Below are 22,294 nucleotides of genomic sequence, written 5' to 3'. Positions count from 1 at the left end.
GCCAAAATCAAAATTGAGCATTATTCAGCCACCGCCGACACATGTGCCAAATATCATCGCGCCAGCACCAGCCGTTCAGAAGATATAACTCCGGAAACACCCCTCCCGGACACAAAATTCAACCTGCCGGGTCAAGTTCAAACGCGACAAGGCCCAAAGTCAATCCTAGGCAACAGGCAACAACCCCCCACCCATGCACCAAAAATCGTCGCAATCGCGCGTATCGTTCCGGACACACAGCGCCAAAAGTGCCCCAAAAACACCAAAAATGCCACCTGCAATGTCAAGTTCAAATGCCAGGAGGCCCAAAATCAAACCTGAGTGTTAGGCTACCACCCCCAACCCACGTACCAAAAATCGTCGTGCTCGCACCATCCGTTCACGAGATACAGCGCCCTACATCCCCGGCTACCGAAAAGTTCCCACCAGCATCAAAACCATACCTGCATACATGCAGGTAATGAGACATTTCCTGTAGTGCTGGTACCTGCCAATCTGAGTAATGCTATTTACGTACTCGAGGCAGCTTGAACACGGGACCTTGCACCACAGAGGCATGTTGAACTTTGGTCTTGTAAATCAAGGACTGTGAACTGATGTTGAGTCCAGGTTATATCTCAAGTTATTCTCAAGATTCGGTGAATGTCTGCACACGACCAAAGATCTGGCAAAAATAAGGGATTTATATTTCAATCTGCACATTCACTATTAATGTAAACATTAACTTTACTCATATTAGCCTTGACCTCTAATGTTCAATAGATTCAATCATTGTTTCTTTGCCTTAGATAAATTTGACATGCCCCTTTTGGTTGAGCAAGTGACCAGTGGTGCACTACACTATTTTCCAACAGGAGGCGCTATTTTCCCGCCACGCCTTTAAGTCTCGCGATTTGCGAGATTTTGTTTCAGCGATATTTGGGGCAATGCATTGTGGTAAGTGGCGGCAAAGATTTTTCAAGATGGCTACAGTGGGACGATCAGAACGTAAATTTTGGCTGTCTTATTCAGTTTCATACTCCATATAGGTCTTTTTCGTCAGTTTTGGTCAGGAAAAAGTATGTAGAATATGATTTGTCATCATTTGATGTACAGATCGATTACGGGCATCGCCTAGATCGCGAGGAGCAACGCGGAATTAAAACCCAAGTTTGAATTTTTAAACCGTCTGCAACTAGGGGGGCAGGGTCTAAACTTGTCTGAGTCGTTGTTGTCTGCTCCCGTTGAAGACCTTTCCTCTGTGCAAGTGGGATTCCGTCTAACCTTGGAGGATGAGGGGTAGACAAACTGCAAAACAAGCTGCGGTAGATGACGGTAAGTTCAGTCATGGTTATGATCATTTGATGTTCTACCTGGCCACGTTATGTGTGTTGCGCAGACGCCATGATGTTTGTTGTTGATAGTACTAGTAGATCCGTTGTATATAATTTGTCACAAAACAAATTTAAGGCACATCTGAAAATGCCTATAGTACGTACACGTCAGTATTCTTTCCCGTTTTGAAGTTAGCAACTTATGGTTAACAAGCTACATTAAAGATTTATCAAAGTTTGTGTAGTACTATACTCTACTAGTACTAAAGTTGACATACTTCCTTACTACAAATATACTACAGATGTACTTTGTACTACAGACTAAATATTGTGAACAGATCTTAGATGAATACAAGAAGAAACAGTAGCTATTTGATGGATGAATCATGATACATGTTTTATAATAAAAATTATTATAATCATCTGATGTATTTTGCCAGCCAGTAGGGACCCAAAGTATGAGTAATGAGGCTGTTTAACGTGGTCGAGGCACCTCCTCGAGCACGGGACCCCCGTTTTACGTCCCTCCCGGAAGACGATTTCGTGGAAAGCTTCGTGAGGCTACAGCAATCCGGACGTCCTTGGTTGGTCCCCCATCCAAGCACTGTCCGGACCGCGCGTTGCTTAACTTCCGAGATCGAGGGATCGGGTGTACCAACGCGCCACGCGGCCGTAGCTATACATTTGTATACTAGTTTACTACTAATTTAGTAGTAAACTAGTATACAAATGTATAATAATTTTGTTGAAATATAGATGTAACAGCATATAACACTAACCTATAAGTTATAACATCCTTGATGACAAGAATTCTCTAAAATGAAAGAAACAATTTTTGGTGTTAACGTCATCAGATGTGTGATTGAATTGTGATAAAACATGTTGACCAGAACAGTTTTCTGTAGACTTAGGCACGATCTAGACACAGTTTTCCTGATATCGGCGAGCCAACAACCTCTTGCCGACAGCTTTTTTTCAGCATCTAGATGGAACTGCAATATCGCCGTCAAGATATTGGGAAAATTTCTCCCGAAAGGTCCGGACCATTCGTACGATACCTTACCGATAGCTTAGCAGGGGTCCCTGACAGCTTCGCGCGAGTGTAGATGCTTCCCGACTTTGGGAAGGCTCATTAGCATATAACGCCATTTGGAAAATCGCGCTATATGTTTATGACTGCAAGCGCCATGGGTGTCCGGCCCCGTACGTTCTAGATCCCTCCCGACATCTCCACAGATATCGGTAAAAACTGTGTATAATATAGAAGGGGCCTTAGATGATCAATGATTTATGACCAATTGGACCAATTAACAACTAGAACAGTGAAATTTGCATTGAGTCTCAGTTTCTTTGTGAAATGTGAAAAGAAGTAAATATGAATGAGAACAATTTGTAGATGGTGTATTGAGGGGAAGGCATCTTGCATGCAGGTATGTTTCTGATCTGCATGTGAAAAGTTTCAATTTGTCATCCAAAAGAATGAGAATGGACTAGTTTCTAAAGCATATATTTTACACATGATTGGTAGCTTACCTGGGTGTGCTGTGCTGTCAAGGAGCTGTACACACCCCAAAGTCTATTTTGAACCGTTAACTTGAAACCCTGTTTTTATAATAAAAAAAATAGGTAGAATTTTTATGTTTTTGAATGCTGAACATGAGAACTTTATTCTTGCATAGATAGACCAAGTTTGGATAGACCTACATAGACAATATGTAAAACAACCTAGTACCAAAGTTTGTTTGGGTTGACCTCATTTGCATGTGCAAATGTTGTTTGAAATGTACTTACACAAAATTTCCCACACACAAGGGTTACAAATTGCTTTGAAATGCTTACTTGCTTACTTGCTTAAGTCGAGTCCATCCAGCTTTGAAATAATCCAAGACAAATAAACACTAAAATGAAACTTATAATTATATAACTGGTTGAAAAACAAATTTCAGCTGTCTCCCCGTAACACTAACAGTAACAGTCTACAGTAAAGTTACTACTTTTTCTGTTAGATAAGTTCTAGACTCATATACTAGTATTCTCCTTGGTGTATCATTACAGCCAGTAGTACCCAATCTAAGTAATGAGGCTGTTTTATGTGCTCGTGGCACCTCCTCGAACACGGAACCCCCATTTTACAACCCTTCCGAAAGACGAATGCAATCCCTTACATCAATACATGGCATACAACATGTCCGAGTTGAGCAGACTATGGGAATGGGCCGAACTCAGGCCCACAGATCCATCATTGAATTGGATCCAGATGGCCACGCAGTGGGGTTACATTACCAATCATGCCACAGAGACAGACATGTATATCACTTTATGATTGTTTGAATTACTTATAGCAGACTTTATGATCCTGATAACTTGCTAACACTGTTTTCTACTTACCATATAGGGGAGAGCAGAGGTAGAAGGAAACTGGACTTTGCGGCCAGCTCCAGTTCCAAGACTCCGCAGCCCCTGGCAGGGAAAGTATTCTTCCTGGACCTACGTGGTTATGGAGCTCTCAACATTAAAAAACTGGAGAGCAACATAGTGCTGCTAGGAGGGGTAAGTCTATTATGATCTACATGGACATTAGCAGGGCTCGAAATGCCACATATACATATGTAAGTTTGGGCACGGTACAAGTAGTTTCAGACCAAACTTGCACAAGTGTAAGTTGCTTTTATCCGCTGTTACCACCTTTAGAAATATGCGCAAATTGATATCTCCTAACAATCTGTAGGTATTAAAAAATTATTATTTTTAATTAGATGAAAACAAATATGTTCTAATTACAACAGATCTTTAGTAGATAAACCGCAACCGTGAGTTTGTAGCTTTCATTCTTTCTTAATTCATTAATGAGAAAATGATGGAAGGTCAAAATGCCAATTTAGCCAACCTAGATACCTTAAGTTAAGGGTAGTGGGCTGCCATAGATAAGCTCTGCTGTACCCTGCTTTGTATCAACTAAAGACAATTACTTTCCCTTTTTTGATGGCTCATTTCTTTCTTCTTTTTTTTTTCCACAGAGTGTTGTGAACTTCTTTGACAAAGATGTGGGTGTGACCCATGTGATCAGTAACCAGGACGGAGCCAAGAAGGACACGCCCTCCGGCCCTGCCGACAGTCCGGCTGCCTCCACTCCCAGTCCATTCAGTGCTGCTACATCTGTCAGAAGGTATCAGAAAACAGAGTTGCTTACATCATTCTATACTACTTTTTGTATATACTACTACTATTACTTTTAGATATTTAGATATTTTTGTCCACCACTCCCAGTCCATTCAGTGCTGCTACATCTGTCAGGAGGTATCAGAAAACAGAGTTGCTTACATCAATGTCAGGCGTTTAGCTAGGATTTTATAATAGGGAGTCCAAACTTATTGGTGAGTCGCGGTAAGTGACTACTGTAGGGGGGTCTGGGAGCATCCACCTTCCATGGTGCAGAGTTTTTCATGATTTTAAGTTAAAACAGTGCATTCTAAGGTATCCCAAGATGCAAAAATACTGTTACAGATGTCACAGTAGAAGAGTGTGACCACAGATGACCTGGTTGCATTCCTGGTCAATCAGAATTTCATGCTTGTCAGAGGATTTTCTCCCCAGTATAGGGCTTCCATGGGCATCAAATTTCTTGTTATTCTAAGAAAAGTGCGTCCAGATGACTCGTTGACGCATGCCTGGCTAAAAGCCTATACATCATTCTATACTACTATTTGTATATACTACTACTATTACTTTTAGATATTTAGATATTTTTGTCCAACTTTCGGCATATGATTTATTTAAGGATCTTTATATGCAAAGTATACAGTCAGACGGCATGTGACCACCTCTACATATTTTTTTTGGTAATCTCTTAGATAAACTTTCCCAATAAAACAAACATTAAAGATGAGTCTATACATGGACCAGATCGGTTCCCTGAGTGGTCTTCTTGTAGAGGTTTGACTGTAGTTCATTCATTTTCCATCTATTGAATCATCATTGGAAGATCTCCCACTATGAAGTAATGGCCATCAGCTTGTTACCAATGTTAGGAATTCTGTGGCACAACATGAGTAAGACAAATGAGACAGTACTAGTAAAAAAAAAGTATCAACAACATGATGCAAAAATTATGGTTTAAGTAGGGAGATTTGCACATACTGAAAAACACCACAATATGCATTTCCTAAATCATGTTCAGTTGCTTGAGTAACTCCTTTTTGGGATACCACAATAATTCCATATACTGCATTTTAGACCATTGGTAATATGTATGAGTCTACAGGGTTCGAAATACTGGCGTGCATGTGCACCCAGGTGCACCCAAAATTGAAGCTATGCACCCAATTATTTTCTGTAGGTGCACAGGGTGCACCCAAATATTTTCTTAGGCTTATGTATGTAAAGATATCAAAGTACTAGTATACAACATATTCTTGACATCTAAGTTAGAAAGATAATAAAAATGTCTGTCATGGTACTTGTTTAAGAATTTGATAGCTTGTAACTAAGACTTATTATTAGGTTAGGTTTTGGTGCACCCAATTTTTTAAGCTGGGTGCACCAGTGCACCTAATCCCAAAAATGAATTTCGAGCCCTGCCAAAATCATGTTCAGTTGCTTGAGTAACTCCTTTTTGGGATACCACAATAATTCCATATACTGTAAATGCATTTAAGTTCGTGGGGATTTAATTCCGCGGTAGCGGGAAATAGGACTTTTCGCGGTGGATTTAAATTCGCGGTAACACCATAGACTGCAGTCTAATACCATAATAGAAAAATATTCGCGGTGGTTTTAAGTTCGCGGTGAAGTGGTCACCGCGAAAACCGGGAACATTAATCCACCGCGAACATTTCTGCATTTACAGTACTACATTTTAGACCATCAATGATTGGTAATATGTATGAGTCTAACTTCCGTGTACCATTTGTACAGATCATCCAGAGGTAACCTCCAGTCTCCTGCGGTTGACTCTCCCAGTAATGCAGGATCCAGCAGTGCAGTGGTAGGTCCAAATGTTTTTCACATGAAAAAATATAGAATTATGCAACACTTCTAGGGGAAACGCTAGTTCACCTTTATACGCCGGGTAACCTTTATCCGCTGTGTTTGAGAACAGGGTACTATGTAGGGATATCAAGTTGACAAACAGTGCATGGTTTCAAATTGTAATATATTTTACAAATATTGCAGTTTGAAACCTCTGTCCGTCGACTTTTTAAAACAATGGATATAGGTTACCGTACGGATAAAAGTAAACTAGCGTTTGTAGGGTATACTGATGCAAAGCCGTTTTTGTCTTAATGGACTGGTCCAGGAAAAACGGACCTGAAAAATCAGTGAACCGGATGTTGGACCGATTCGAAAATGAACAAATTATATCAGCAGGCGTTCATGTGTTTTAGGGCTTACAGGTAGAAAGAACAAGAGCGAAGTAGAGGAGAGTTGATAGCCATTTTTACCAAGCTTCTATAGTCAAACAGAGGCAGTCTTAAACAGAGGCAGGTTTGAGAATCGCCCATTCACAAGTTTTCACAGATAATTAGGTCCATCCTCTTGACCTGGACCATACCTGTACCTGAATTTTCTGTACTGGTACCCACCATAGACACGATTTTGCAGCGAAGAACAGAAATACATACCTTTCGGGCCTTTTTGATACTTCCAAGGCCTAATAATACTTTTCAGACACCTGCTAAATGTTTTTATTGGCTTTTCAACGACTCTAGATGAATAAGTCCCTAGAGCATACATTGTTCCTTTTTGATACATTATTCCAAGCACGTTTTTTTTTATAAAAGCATGAAAAATTGGTATCATTAGTGAGATAACATAGTATACACATTTTCATTTACCTTATTAATAATTGATATCCAGTGCCTCGTTAAAGCCAGACTGTAATGACAACATACTGCTCTTTTGTGTTCCAGTCTCGTGGTAAGGCCATCGCTAGAAAAGCCATGGACACACAGGTAAAAATTATCTTGTCTTTAGTACTAATTTTGTACTTCTCAAATTCCTATTAGACAAATAAGTATCTTGCAATGTGTTACACAATAGGAAGGTTATATATGGATTGTTTGCCTTATTGTTGGGTATTTGTTTTATTGGTGATATGCATGAAATTAAGAAAAAAAATTTTATCATACAGAAACAGGGAAGCAGTAATGTGCTATCTATTGCCAAACAACTGAAACTCAAGGTCAAGCATATAGATGGTAAGTACTGTATGTTTTATAAATATGTCTAAGGAACTTTCAAATAAAACACTTCCTTGTATCTGTACCATAGTGCTACAGGTGTGACCTTACACAATCCATGGTATTGTTCATCAACCTACAGGGCTGGAAGTACCACCTGCATATGCAGGTTGGTGCAGGTAAAATTGGAGCTGTGCAGGTAATTCTGGTGTCTACCTGCACCTAACCTGCACTGGTCTATGTACTGGGTTTTATACATAAATGTCCTATGATGTAGGTGTATGTGGATTGTTATTAGCTGCATTAAAATAATTTAAATGTTACCACCTGTAGTATATCAAAGAAGAAAAAAATAGCAATGGTTCCTGAACAATTTTAATATGATCCATACTTCCTAAACTCAGAGTGGTGCAGGTACAATTTGTCTGGTGCAGGTATTTTTCAATGTTACCTGCACCAGTACAGTTATGCAGAAAAAATATTTTGAACCCTGGCCTTTTCAAACATCATACACATTTCTGTAGGACAATGTTAAAAGCAGTCTTTGTAAACACATTTTCATTACATTAGAAATATGACTTATAAAATTTGTCTGTTGCAGGTAATTTTCTATGTTATGCAGGTATGCAGAAAAAAGTATTTCGAGCCCTTGATGTTTTGTTGGTATTATTTTGTTAGCAACTTACAGTAACAAAGATGTTTTTCAATTTGTTTCAGTGGCAGCTCAGTGGATAGAAGAACAGGCAGTCAAACTAAAGAAGGCTGGAGTGAAGAGACCACAGAAGCCGGCACAGGCTTCAGAAAATGTCTCCAAAGGTACAGACATAACCTATGCTTGTTACTGCTACACACTTCAGTGCTCAAAATACCCACTTGCAAATGCAAACACATTTTTTTTGCTATTTTGTGAAGGAATTCTTTGCCGTAGATCTTAAATCGATTGTTGGTATTGTCTCGTTGTATATCCTGAAATATTATTGTGTTTTATTTCTCACATTGTCCTCTCCAATGCAACTTCATTACCCTGGGAATATGTCTCTGTTTTGTGACTACCGTTCTATACAGAGTTGTTTCAACACTGGGTAAACAATGTTGGCAGTTTGGGAATGAAGGGTTGGAAGTTTGTAATCTCCAAGCAAATCCTACGGTGCCATTAGATAGTATCAAAGCTGGCCAAGGAGAAAAGCCAAAGGGAGTCAGACGGGCACCTGAGAGTCACTGAAACAGGGAGGAGCATTTCTATTAAACAATGGTGTTGCTGCCCCTCCCTGTGGCCTTATTAACAGCTACACAGATATCTGTGGTGCTAATGTTTAATGAGCGACCTATGTCCTCTATTTGGGACAAAGTCAGTGACCTGCGCACATCCTAGTGGGTAATCTCCAAGCAGATCCTACGGTGCCATAAGATAGTATCAAAACTGGCCAAGGAGTATAGCCGGCCAAAGGGAGTCAGACTTGACAGGCATTTGACTTTGAGACCTGCCGTCACTTTGTGGTGCTAAAATAAATGTTTTTATGAGCAACTTATGTCTTTATCTAGGACAAAGTCAGTGACCCACGCAGGTCCCAGTTGGAGGTTTGCGCCAAACCTCCCAAGGACATTTTGTCTCAACGTTTCTTCCTATATTGTTCTGCGATTTTGTAATTTCTTCCGAAGAAAGTTTTGATTGAAACACACAAAGCAGTACGCATTGGTAGCACATGGTTTTCCCCTGGCCGTCGGCAATGTTGACATAGACAGCATCTGTTACAGCAATGACAAAAGAAACTTTTATGACACATGTTTTTATATTCTCTTCCCACAGCACGTAAACTGAAACCACCGTTTGTAAAGTTTGAAGACAGCAGTCAGTAAGTAGTTCGTTTATTTATCAGCTCTTCGTCACAGTCAATTTTTGAATCTCCAAGCCTACAGATACCTACATACAGTATCCTGTGTGAAATACGTGTAATGTAGAAGTTAATCTGCAAAGAATGCATTTATTGCAACAGTATTGTAAATAATTGTAAAATGATGATGATAATTGTAAAAGATTGTGTGCCAGCATAGGAATGCTTTTCTAGGAAACATATGCAAATTGTTTTTTGTTTAGTCTATTTGCATCTATGTCTGTATTTTGTTGCCATTGGTCATTCAAGTACCTGAAAGAAAAGAATTCAATTCAGTTCTGTTTTGTGAATCAGGCAGTACAGACCGGTGTATGAGGAGCTGCCCAAGTTCCCCAGAGTCAACGTGGACACACCCAGCGGAACATGTCCGTTCGACGGAGGGGCGTACCAAGACGTGCCCGTGGCCGAGAGGAGCAAGGAAGAGGCGAGCAGAGCGGAGGAGGGGGAGGGAGGGACGGGAAAGAAGAGCGAACAACGGAAGGAAGAAAACACACGGAGGTCTTCACCCAGAAAGAAGTGAGAGGCTTTTTATTGTATAAAATTACAAAATCTACCCAGACACTTGAGTACCTTTTATTTATTTATTTATTTGTTAAGGTTCTCAGTACAAGGTACAAGTGGGGGAACAGGTGTTTTTGCATTTTGTATTATTATCTTATTACCTGGATGTCTAACGCTTATTGATGGGTCTATTGCGATGTAAATCTTGCAACGTTTGTGATAGTTTTATTTTCACGGTTTTTGCATTGATCACAATGAAACTATGTTTTTCGTGTGCATAATGATGAAAGCTACAAACTCACGGTTGCGCATATTGATATCTACTAATGATCTGTTGTAATTGGAAAATATTTGTTTTCATCTAATTACTAACTACAGATCGTTAGTAGATATCAATTTGCGCAACCGTGAGTTTGTAGCTTTCATCATTATGCACATGAAAAACATAGTTTCATTACAGTGGTATGTACCAAAGTGCTGTATTTTTTCATAGAAAAAATGATATTAGGGGCAATAAAACCTGATGACGTCATCAATATGGCCCCCAAAAATCAGATTTAAAACTCTTTCATGCCTATCTTTCAATAATCGTTACGGCTCCATTCTTTCTTGATTCATTAATGAGAAAACAGTGGAAGGTCAAAATGCAAATTTAGCCAACCTAGATACCTTAAGTACATGTATAGGATTGTTTCGGAGGTTTTTTTGCTTGTTTGGAACAATACTGCCGGTGGAATGCGGGAAAAACAACAGCTTATGTGACAATGACTATACTGGGGAGGAGGGCGCGATCGGCACTGAATTCGTAGAAAATTTGCAACGGAGGTCGCATTTTGTTTACAGTTCTTTGAGATATTACTTGCAGTCCTTAGTTTCAAAAGATCGATAAATGGATGTTGTTTGTTGAGAAAAGTGGAGACTTGTCTATTTGCAGAAGATATTTCAAAATTGCAGAAGAAGATTTTGACATTCTGCAATATTGCAGAACACTGAAAGAAAAGTATTTTGACCACTGGCAAGGAAGTCTCTAACTTGATGCACATACTGTAGTTTCAAGGTGTGGTTATTGACCTCTCAGATCACTAATGTCAGCCTCACCCAGTTCAATGACCAGTAGATTGCGCATATGCCTTATTTGGTGTTGATGTATGACGTCAATGGTCATGCACTACAGGGCTCGAAATACTTTTTCTGCAATTTTACCTGCACCACTCAGAATTTAGGAAGTATGGGTCATACTTAGATTGTTTAGTAATCATTGCTATTTTTTCTTTTATATTTTAGAGGTGGTAACAGTCAATGCAGCAATCTATATACACTTACATTATTTATAGGACATTTATGTATAAAACCCAATACATGGACCAGTGCAGGTTAGGTGCAGGCAGATACCAAAAATACCTGCACAGCTTCAATTCTACCTGCACTAACCTGCATATGCAGGTGGTATTTCGAGCCCTGCATTATGAATAGCTGAAAGAATGTGCCAGGGGGTATTTTTTCCTGTTGTCTTCCATAAGGTTACAAAAGGATAGATTTTTGGACTGGAGCCACTGGATAGTTGTAGTTTTTAAAGAATCCCTTAAATATTTGAACTGTTAGTTAATACATTGTATAATCTAAATGTTTCGTCTAGTGTATTTGTATTGTGCTAATGTTGTATGTATTGTAATGTAACGCTAGTTCACCTTTAACCATAGGGTAACTTATATCCGTTGTATATAAAAATACGATATTTGGGGATCGTTAAGATAGTTTCACATTACAATATCTTGAAAATGTTGACATTTGAAACTGACATCGTTGACCTGGAATCTCTAAATACCCAGCTTTTTGAAACAACGAATCTAGGTTACCCCATGGATTAATTAAGGTAAACTAACGTTAATGTGATGTTGTTGTTTTTACTGGCCAATGGAAGAGTATCTTTCCAAAGGCAAGATTAAAGTGTAATGAACATAAACTCAACAAATTGGTGTGCCCAGTAAGTAATGTAACCTTGCGACCTCTCATCCCTGAGGCAAAATTTGTTGGACTGGAAAATAGGTCAATCTGGTCTGAATTGTGAATATTGTTAACACTTGAAACATCTTTGAAATTTCATCAAGAAAGGGTCTCCCATAGTTGTCTTTTTAAGTTTTACCCAAGATTTAAGAGTAAATGGTTTTGTGTATTTGCTTGTATTTATTTCTTAGAGAGAGAGAAAGATTTGTTGGCAGATGATGTGGCATTTGTTAGAAGTAATTTTGTAATCCTCCCGCCCCCCTAGGGTACAACACAAGGCCTCCTTAGCGAAGAAGGCCGCGACAAGCCAGTCACGAAGTAAGCCCAGCGCTCTGAAGGTGAAGAAGAATGCTGGCTACTGCGAATGCTGCATGCTCAAATACAACGATCTGCAACAGGTTCGTATGAATATGACACATGTTTTATGTTGAATCTAAGATCAGATAACAATCACGGCCGATGTGTAAGTATTTTTTTACCCAGGGTGCACCACGAATCATAATTCTTGACTTACCGGTAGAGCAACTCGAACTAGCACACTTTAATGCGCATGTCTGTTGATACAGTGTCTCGAGACATTTCTGCAATTTTGTCTTTCCGTGTTCATGTCAGATAGTTACTGCTACAGAGAAAAGTTAGCATAAGAGTCGTGTGGTCACAATGGAATGGAGTTAATGCTTCACTGCATTTCATGATCGAGGAGTGCTACGCCAACGAAAGGTGGGAAGGTTATAGTATGTACCCTCTAATGGGCCAAGCTGATTACAAACAGATATCGTGTGGATTTAAACGTAAACAACTGGGAAGATTCCTGCTAGTCAGCATAGTCTTGTGTGTTTATGAAATGTTTTGCTATTGTGCATGTTGTGAAAGATGGTGTGATGGAAAGATTGTGTAATTTGATGACCATTAGGACAGTAAGCAAACCTAGATTTTGGACATGTAATACACTGCCTAAGCCAAATCTACTCCAAACCTAGCACTAATTAGGAGAAAGTATCAATCTACAGGCAGTTCAGACAGCTAATGGGAATTTTCCCTTTTGAGTATTAGCATAGCCCAATTCATTAATTTTTTTTTTAGTACAGAATGACAGTACTGTACATAATATGTACATTTGTGCCTCATTTTTCTAGGGGGAGGAGTCATGCATGTAATATACATTGTATTTATTCAAGCCTGGGGCTACTGTCTTCAGTAGTGATTTCCTAGTACCCCCGAATTCATGCCTCTGGGAAAATATCTTTCGACTGTATCCAATTCATTTAAGGACTATACTATGTGTACTGCTCCAGGTTTGTACAAGTCCACTAGTCCAATTGTCCTGGGCAAAGTGATAGTACAGATCGGGCAAGCACATGTTCTTACCCAATTGGTTAAGTAAGTTCTGTCCATGAGTGAGTAGTGTTACTACTACTAGTCACTAGAGCCAATAATAAAAGAACCCCATTGCTGGAAGTGAAAATACATGCTTTAGAAAAACGTCATTTAGATTTCAGGCAAGTGAAAAGCTGGTTCAGGCAAGTATTTTTTTATGTGCTTCCCCGATAGGACTTTTAGAAAAGTTAGAAAACTTGTCCAAGCCTGCGCCTAGCCTGGCATCCAGCCGTAATGTAGCTCCCGAGTCTCTTCTCTCCTCTTCGTAATTGCAAAGAGGAGAGAAGAGTCCACTAGCCCTATTGTCCCGGGCAAGTGAAATAGCCCATTGGGCAAGTGCATGTCCTACCCCACTTGTCCAATTTGTCAAGTGAGATTTTGATATACTTATTACTTTTCACAGTCATGGCATCAAGCATTGGTCCACAGAAAAGTGATAAGAGCCAATAATAAAAGAATTCCATCACTGGAAGTGAAAATACATAGTCAATTTAAATTTCGGGCAAGTGAAGATTTGTTTCAGGCATGTAAAATTTGTATGTACTTGCCCGATAGGACAAGTGAATTTGAGAAAACTCGTCCAACCCTGGCTATATTACGGCAGGATACCAGGCTCTGGAGATGTGAATAGACATCAGTGCAGATGAATAAGGTTAACCACAATGCTGCATGTTACACAGCACATCAAAGGGGACCAGCATAGAGCCTTCGTGAAGCGACAAGAGAACTACATCTCATTGGACAGGCGGATTCGCAAGGGTCCCGTTCTGGACCGCTTTCTTAAGGACGTGATGAAATACCACCCCATCGATAAGACGAGGGCTCTTCAGAGGTATCGACTGTTGCTTCCTTAATATCTAAGACATAACAGCGTCATGAATTGAGCATTATTGTACGCCAAAAAGTAGTTACTCAAGCAACTGGATATGGTTTTGGTTTTAGAATCCACTATCCTTCGTCAGTGACACTGAGGTAATCTGGAAAAGACTGATCTTTTATACCCTGACTATGAATAAAGACAATTTTAGATGTCCAATGGGAGACATTGTAAGACAAGTCAAGCTGAAGACAATTTGGATTCCAATAGGAAACAAAGGAAGGACAAAGTCAAGCTAAAGACAATTTGTCTTCAGCTTGACTTGTCTTACAATGTCTCCGATTCATCTATAGTTAGGGTATAAAAGATCAGTCTTTTCCAGATCACCTCAGTGACACTAACGAAGGATAGTGGATTCTATCCGAAACGTCTGACCGTTTCCAAAACCATATCCAGTTGCTTGAGTAACTACTTTTTGGCGTATCTTATTACCTGGATGTCTAACCTACATCGACAAGCATTATTATATGTTGTGTGTTTATTCAGTAGTGTAAGGTGCTCTCTCCGACATTGAAAAGGCCTGAAATAAATGTAACATGTCAGGGCTCGAAATACCACATGCATATGCAAGTTTGTGCATATAAAATTTGTGTGGTGCAAGTAAGTTTAGACCAAACTTGCACCAGTGCAAGTCACTGCAGTCTCAAGAAATGCTATGGGGCTGAATTTACCTTTCTTTCAACCTCTCACTAACTTTAACACTAACTTTAGCTACAATCTCTGAAATTCTGTATTGCTAACTTCCTGCTATCCTGTAAACATTGCAGCCCTGGCTGGCCAGAGGACACTGATACAGGAGACCAGGGGGAGCCAGAGGAGCAGGACAACGGAAGTGATGATGTCATCCTCATCAGCGACCCTGCGCCCGTTGTCGCGGCGCCCAGGTGGCCGACGCCCGCCATGTGCAAAATCGGGATGGTGGATCCGTCCGTCATATCGTCCTTGAGGTCTTTGTCCCAGCATAGCGGGCCGACCAAACCTGACCAACGGGACCGTGGGGAGGGCGCCTCGTCTGCAAGTAGTCTCCACAATCTGAGTGACAGTGAAGATGAGGAAGAAAGGAGGAAAAGAAAGCACAAGAAGAAGATGGCGAAGGTTACGACTCCGCAGAAGGTGTTCGGAAGTTCGCCTGAGAAAAGATTTCCTGCTCTGGACAGGTTCGGTTCATGTTCTCGTTACTGTTGCATTTGTTTATTTATTTACTTTGCAAACCACAAACTTACCTATACAGGGAATAGCTTGAAGCCTCCCTGAATTAAGTCAACTTTGATTCATAGACTAGAAATGCCGCTGGTCAGTTTGAGTGATGTGAACACTTGTCATGCAATTACAGCAGGGCACTTTCATGAATATTTATGTTTTACCTTCTCATTGGTAATACAAATACTTTTTGTACAAGGTTCCTTCCCTGTTAAGCATCATGCTGGTATAGGGGACTGAAATAATCTGGTCTATCCGTCCAATTCTGATACTAACTATTCTACTCAGCCATTTGGATTTGCATTGCAAAACAAACTGGGATTATATTGAATCTCTACATGGATGATGGAGTGGGCTAAACCTAATAAGGCACTGCAACCTTGTCCTATTTAGACAGTTTGAGTTACAAATGTATATTGTTTCCGTTCAGCAACTTAGTTGAGTCAGAGCTCTCCCAGTAGTGAAACCCAAACTGCATATCTACAATTTGGGGTGGTTTAAACCAAAAGTTTCCCTTTTTTATTTTCCTGCCAAGCACTGTATGGCAGGCTAACTACATGTAATTACATGTATGTGCATTCTACCAGGTTAGAACATATACAATAGGGCAGGGTGAGAGTCGTTAGACCGGTTCCTTAAATGCTGATTGTATATCATCTCCCGAGGGCACTGCCACGCTGGCATCATAGGGTCTTATCCTAGACGATACCTTAAAGTTTATTCATGACAGGTGTTCATACAGAAGGAGTAATATGAAAATGTAAATACGCGTGTAAATATCTAGTATAACTTATGATACTAAAGACAGGTCAGCTGTATTGTTGAGGAGGCCAAAAGTTAGATATGCATCTTATTCTCTTATGCTGTTACATTTGAAAAATGGTTGAATAGGGACAGCTTTGTTTTGTCTTGTGTCAGAGGTTATGTGTTGGATTTAACATCCTTGACCCAACCTTGCCATCATGGTCAGTGTGCCCTACATAACACGAGGTATGTAAGCGTGCCACACAGCACGTTTCGACGGCGTCAAAAGTGCACGGGAAACACGCAATGATGGCAGTCCAAGGGTGCCATATGGGGTACCCACAATGGCTGTTTCTTACGGTCTCAACATTGATAAAAGACATAAACAGTGGACTATAGTCGGTCACAAAATAGATTAACAATCATACTTTACGATCTTTTAATTTTTATGAAGGACAGGGCTTACGAAAATACCGAATTTGCCAAGTTCGTACGGAGCACCTGTCAGAACTTGCGAGCGCAGATCTTGAAGATCGTTCAACTATCCCGTCCTGAAAATAAATAAAAACAGCACCAAAACTATCAACTATAACACATAATCCGTTTATGCGTGGAATAGATGCAATATTTTAATGTGCACATGAATTAAAATAAAATGTCAGAAAAATCACTATTTTTTACCTTTGTTACAAAACAACAGAAAAGTCCCCTTAGGTAGTTGAAACACAGCATAGGAGCCAAAATTACAGCATAGGAACCCAAACCACAGTGTAGAGGATCCAAATCTCAGCATAGGGGATTCATATCACAACATACACATATGGTCCCCACTATTCTGAAAAGGCCTGATGAGATCACTGTATTTTCCAACCTAGTTGTTTTCCAGATGAATATTGTAGTTCTGTGCAATGAGGCTGTCAATACAACTTCTTTACCAGTGAATCAGGAATGGTCACATAGTGATATACATGTAGTGTGATAAATCCAGTGCTTCTGTCTTGAGTGATGTCTATATTTGCATGTCAAATGTATGTAACCTTTTCCACCATTAAGTATGTAATTATGTGTGGATTGTCAACATGTGGTTGTCAAGGAAAATATGTTAATTTTACCTCTCATTTTGGTTACTGTTGAAAATTGCTACATTAATGATTAAGTTATACTACAGTACTTACTTAATAGTATGAACAATGATCTTGGTCGCTGATTGTTCAAAAGTTGACAGTTCTTTACCGGTACATTGCTTTGCACAATTTGAAATTTTACATAACGATTGTGCATGTGTTTTTGTGTATGGGTAGGTCAGCAAGTTAAAATACCCATTTTGAATGAAACCTTTCCTCACTGTATTTCAGATTGGTGACATCAGTAGAAAACAAAATGGAGAAGAGGAAGAGTAGTGACCAGGGTTCACAATGTTCTGCCCCGAAAAGACAAAGAGTAGAAGTTTGTGACAGTTCACCAGAAAGGGGAAAGAAGACAGAAAAAGCAAAGAAATCACCAAAACCTACTCAGAAAAACTTTCAAAGGTTACAGGAAGAAGATGAGGAAGGCAATGAAAGACAGCATAGGGATGAGGAACATACGTTACAAGATGCTGAGCCAAACTGTGAACAAAAAGCTGCTCAGGACAGAACTTTTAAGGCGTCTAACACACCATCACCATCAAATGTCAGGCCAAGAAGATCCCCAGGGGAAAGGAACTTAGGTACTCTTGAGCAATCACAAGAGAAAGTTGAACATTCAGGTCATGAGGTTAGGAGAAGTGGTAAAAAGAGTAAGCAAAAGCATGACAGCGATATGTCCGATCACAAGGAGCAGGCACCTGCCAAACAGATAGATAGCGAAGTGGGACAGTCTAGACTGCTTGTCACGCCGGAGAAAAGGCTTTCTCTTGTGGAAATTCAGGCGACTCCTATCCGAGGAACAGACGAGTTGGAGAGACGGCAGAAAGAACTGGTGCGATCGCCATCTCCAGTTATCAGTCCTGAGACAAGACAGAGCTTACCTAAGGACAACACTACTGCTGTGTTTAGCAGCTCTGTGAGCACAAGCACACCTCTCAGAACTCTGAAACAGAGGACTGAAACAGTAGAGACTCTTCCACAAAGAAAGTCACCAAGGTCAAGCACACAGCCAAAACTAAAACCTGCACAGGAACCTACAAAGAGAGAGCCCGGCAGGAAAGCTTTACGGAAAACCAAACACCTTGAAAACTCCCCTGACCGTTCCCCCTCAGTGCACAGACACAACTTGAACTCTCAGGCCCCACCTTCGGATCAATGCGCTGCTTTGTTAATGACAAGCGAACTTTCAGGGGCAGAGTTTCTTGGCTTCGACCTGACAGTGAGCGAGGCTGATCGAATCTGGCAACAGGCTTCCGGCGTTGACGCATCTCGACGCGCCCTTTTCGAAGAGTCCAGTGACAAGTCAGAAATTTTTGAGATTGACATTGGCGCCTTCCAGAGCGAAGGATCTGACTGGGACAAGCCTGTTACCGGCTTCATCTCTGCCGAACTCTCCAGGAAGGTCAGTGTAAGTACAGCAGTCTTCTCTCCCAGGGATTCTGACAAGGAGAATCAGGAAGATGGTGCCAGGCAGAGGCTGAATTCATCTGGAGGGAAGAACTTTTATACCACGGACCTCAGCGGGAATCTGTTGTCGGATGTACGGTTACGCAGGCTGGAACTGGAGAGGAGGTTCACTCAGGGTAGACTGTCCCAGACGAGAAGTTTCTGTGAAATTGCGGGACTTCCACCCTTACCTGAGCCCCCTCCTGTCCAAGAGAAGGACGCCACTCCACCTGAATTAGAGATTGTGGGAAAAACACCAGAGGCCAAGGAAACTAACCACAGATGTGGTGACAAGCCTCCCCCTTTAGACCTTTTAGATCACATTGAGCAACCCCTGGTCCAACCAGGCCCATCTAGAACTGTGGCCAAACGTTCCAAAGGAAAGAGTCCAAAGTACATTCTAGAAGGAGAAGAAGTCGGACTGGAAGATGTTGAGAGTGTGGGTTGGAGTGACTGCGATAAGTCAGAAGTACAAGACTTTCGACTTAAGGTGCGTAATCCCCAGACAAATGAAGTGCACATCCTTAAGGCAGCCAAACCCATACAGCTGCAGGATCCTTTTTATATCATGTCGGCTCCTACCACTCAGCCCGATCAGGGGGGGAACCGAGGATATTGCGAGACTGGCCCAATGAGTCCGGGGGTGAGTCCAAAAGGGAAGTTCAAATACAAACCAAGCCCTAAGAAAGTGCTTCGCTATAAGTCAAAGGAAGTGCTGCTGAAGTCCCCCGTGAAAAATGCGTACAGTCGTCCGGCCGCGGAATTCCCAGAGTCCGCAGTGCGTAGAATAATGGACGACTTGGGTTTCCAAGAGGCTGCCACGGTTCTTCAGGAGGGTTTTGGGTACCAGGGTACTCCACGTCGGAACAGGAGGCTGTCAGAGGTGGGACTAACAAATGTGGAGTATGACAACCTGATTGATTCAGTCATCAACTCCCCCAGATGGAACTCGGAGTCCCAGCTGGGGGTTTCCATGAGCTCAAACATCGACGCGTTGGATCTGTTGGATGACTGGGACAAGTTGATTAGCGAAGACACATCTGACGCACTGTCCTCTAGTGATCTTGTTGCATCGTTCGACCCCACTATGTCCCATGAGGATCCCACTGTGTCTAGCGAAGATCCCACAGTGTCCCATGAGGATCCCACTGTGTCTAACGAAGATCCCACAGTGTCCCATGAGGATCCCACTGTGTCTAACGAAGATCCCACTGTGTCCCATGAGGATCCCACTGTGTCTAACGAAGATCCCACCGTGTCCCGGGACTGTCCAGCTGTATCCCATGGCGATCCCGTAGGGTCCCAGGATCCCACCACAAGGGAGAAGCAAAGAAGAAAAGCTCCTGCAAGACGTTACAGTTCATCTAGATCTGATGATGGTATTTGGGAAAAGTTGCAAAGGTGGGTAAGTGAAGGGAGCAGTGAGGGATCAAACCCGTACGTCAAGACAAAAGATGTCGGCACTAGCCCTGTACGGCTAACTGTACCGGAAATGCAGGAGCTCAGTAAGCAGTCCTTGAGATCACCCAGGAGGTCAGGGAAATCGGGAAAACAGAAAAAACAAAGTCCAAACCAATCTCAGGTAGATTCCAATAAGCCGACAAACAGTTTGTCACAGAAGCCATGCAGAACTTCGCCAAACACAAAGGTAGAAAATGCCTCGAGAATACAGATCCTAAAACAAAAGTACATGAACAGGAACAGACCCTCAGCACGTCCCCACTATAACTCTACTCATGGACGGTACAGGAAAAACTTGAAACTACCCATCAGAAGACGACCTGCACAGCGAACAAGAAAAGAAAAACCTGTCAAGGAAAAGCCCACCAAGAAGCCCACTAGACGGTCGCCTAGAGTCATACTTCACAGACTGAACCTACAAACTGTCCAGACCACTGCAGCAGGGGATTTAGTTGTGCAGCCGGTACAGAATGAGCCAGTGGGAGCCGGCCAGGCGGGGAAGCAGACCAACCAAACAGCTCAGAGGAAAAGGAGAAGGCGGAAACCAGGTCCGGCCCCCAAACAGGACATTAACAAGGCAGGTACGCAGACAACCCAGGGTGGTCAGAAGGTTATAAAGAGGAAACCGGGACGGCCACCGAAAGTGCGTGGTAATGTGGCAAGTACACAGACAGTCCAGGGAAAAGTACCGGGTGTTCACATGGCAAGTACACAAGCAAACCAGGCAGGTCAAAAGGTGGTGAAGAGGAAACCAGGACGGCCACGTACACGGCCACGTAAAGAGGATGTCAACATGCAGCATGTGCAAAGCAGTCCAAGCCCAATGATACCTGCTGGGAAAAGTATACCTATTCAAAGTACGCAGAATAACCCAAGCCAGAGAATATCTGCTGGAAAGAGTCCATCAGTTAGTACAGCTCAACAGCCAGAGCTTGTCCTGAATAGAAGTACTCCTGTTCAAAGTGCGCAAAACAATCCAAGCCAGATGAAACCTGTTGGGAAAAGTATGCCCGTCCAAAGTACTGTAAACAGTCCCCGTCAGAGGAATTCTGTAGGGAAGAGTCCCCCAGTCAGTACAGCTCAACAGTCCCAGATGAAACCTGTTGGGAAAAGTACGCCTGTCCAAAGTACAGTAAACAGTCCCCGTCAGAGAAATTCTGTAGGGAAGAGTCCCCCAGTCAGTACAGCTCAACAGTCCCAGATGAAACCTATTGGGAAAAGTATGCCTGTCCAAAGTACAATGAACAGTCCCCGCCAGAGGAATTCTGTAGGGAAGAGTCCCCCAGTCAGTACAGCTCAACAATCACAGACTGTCTTGAGCAGGAAAAACTTGGACATTCCATCCAGTCCAGATACAGTGCCTTCACCGCAGCGCATGACTCCCAAAAGGAAAGGTATGGACTCTCCCGACACGTGGACTTCACCGAGGAAGAAATCAACCTTACCGACATCACCAGAACCCTCCGTGGGAAAAACGTCATCCATACCGGCGTCGCCAGAACCTTCCATCGAAAAGAAGAAAGAAACACCATCACCTGGCGTCCGAAGGGGGAGAGGTCTGAAGAAAAGCATTCCAGAATGCAGAAATAAGTAAGGATTGATCTAAAAGTTGTATGGACAAGTCACCTAAGTAGGAAACATTGTTGGCAGAAGCAAGTATCACTCGCCTTTTCTTCAAGGAAGTAACAGTTGTAGCAAAAAATGTCTCCGCCCCTCATGTGTCGCCAAAAATCAGTGGACTGTTAGGTGTGTTCTTAGTATCTGAAACTGCTGAATTGCTGAACTGAACATACCATATATTAGCCTTACTAATTTAAGTCTGTACTGTTATACTGTAATTTTGATGGGACCTCTGCAGAAATAATTCTTTATGACTTTAATGCCATTTGCAATCCAGAAACTAACCTGTTTCAATGAGGTAGACACTGTTACTTAACTGAAATAAGTTTGAAGTAATTGGTGGATAACTTGAACAGGTCCATACTCTAAAGTGATCTTGAAATGACATCTTTGCTGTTCATATAGTAAATGACATACACAGTCTTCCTCACATTTGTAATGAGGTAGTATATCCAATTAAGGTCAGTAACGCACATCTGTCAGACAGTATACTGTTGCTATGACTATTTGTATCCGCAAGTATGTCAGTCTCTCTTTCTTTTTGTACATTTTG

The 22,294-nt window shown here is 41.5% G+C and overlaps 1 protein-coding gene across 4 annotated transcripts; it reads left to right on the top strand.

Moving 5' to 3' along the window:
* The first annotated feature begins 905 nt into the window (after positions 1 to 905).
* LOC118424007 (serine/arginine repetitive matrix protein 2-like) lies at positions 906 to 22,294 on the top strand. 4 transcript variants are annotated; one of them, XM_035832395.1, is made up of 14 exons: positions 906 to 1,314; positions 3,709 to 3,863; positions 4,331 to 4,479; positions 6,228 to 6,297; positions 7,223 to 7,264; positions 7,444 to 7,510; positions 8,210 to 8,308; positions 9,300 to 9,345; positions 9,679 to 9,900; positions 12,155 to 12,287; positions 13,947 to 14,098; positions 14,911 to 15,300; positions 17,443 to 19,759; positions 19,802 to 22,294. In XM_035832395.1, exons 1-14 carry the CDS (start codon positions 1,272 to 1,274, stop codon positions 21,713 to 21,715), a joined length of 5,799 nt encoding a protein of 1,932 aa, XP_035688288.1. In that variant the 5' UTR covers positions 906 to 1,271; the 3' UTR covers positions 21,716 to 22,294. The 4 variants fall into 4 exon arrangements, with proteins under 4 accessions (XP_035688288.1, XP_035688289.1, XP_035688287.1 ...); XM_035832396.1 differs by having other exon boundaries at positions 17,443 to 19,865; positions 19,908 to 22,294; XM_035832394.1 differs by having other exon boundaries at positions 17,443 to 22,294.

This window comes from Branchiostoma floridae, chromosome 10 (assembly GCF_000003815.2).
Source record: "Branchiostoma floridae strain S238N-H82 chromosome 10, Bfl_VNyyK, whole genome shotgun sequence".
NCBI lineage: Eukaryota > Metazoa > Chordata > Leptocardii > Amphioxiformes > Branchiostomatidae > Branchiostoma > Branchiostoma floridae.
The sequence above is the reverse complement of the archived record's forward strand: the minus strand, read 5'-3'. Positions and strand labels throughout refer to the sequence as shown.

What these genes read in the sequence shown, in the direction of transcription:
- LOC118424007 (XM_035832394.1), top strand. Translation starts at nt 1,272, where the DNA reads ATGAGGGGTAGACAAACTGCAAAACAAGCTGCGGTAGATGACG. An exon ending in ACAAGCTGCGGTAGATGACG is followed by an intron (nt 1,315 to 3,708) that starts GTAAGTTCAGTC and finishes CTTACCATATAG; the next exon opens with GGGAGAGCAGAGGTAGAAGG. An exon ending in AAGTTTGAAGACAGCAGTCA is followed by an intron (nt 9,346 to 9,678) that starts GTAAGTAGTTCG and finishes TTTGTGAATCAG; the next exon opens with GCAGTACAGACCGGTGTATG.